Genomic DNA, 218 nt, shown 5'->3' on the forward strand with positions numbered 1-218 from the left:
AACATTCAGACCAATTTCATTGCCTACTATGGAAGGGCTAAGATATCCCAGATCTGGTAGATAATTGTGTACAGCATATTTCTAAGCAATGCATCAGCTGGCCTCCATGTTTTGTGCTCCAGCAAAGTTTTGTAAACCACAGGCTGGAGTGGTTCTGAACGCACATTTGCTAAAGGATTGTGACCTTACCTATATTTTGCAAATGTTATGGCAACTCT

General features: G+C 40.8%; 1 protein-coding gene across 1 annotated transcript in view; it reads right to left on the minus strand.

The window, feature by feature from the left end:
• The window catches only part of LOC119588122 (glutamic acid-rich protein-like), a 2346-nt gene extending 2180 nt beyond the window's left edge, over window positions 1-166 (minus strand). The window contains exon 1 of the mRNA XM_037936831.1: window positions 73-166. Coding sequence (XP_037792759.1) covers window positions 73-166 — 94 coding nt within the window. The remainder of the gene's footprint in view (window positions 1-72) is intronic.
• Window positions 167-218: the final 52 nt, after the last annotated feature.

The sequence above is a fragment of the Penaeus monodon genome, chromosome 23 (assembly GCF_015228065.2).
Source record: "Penaeus monodon isolate SGIC_2016 chromosome 23, NSTDA_Pmon_1, whole genome shotgun sequence".
NCBI lineage: Eukaryota > Metazoa > Arthropoda > Malacostraca > Decapoda > Penaeidae > Penaeus > Penaeus monodon.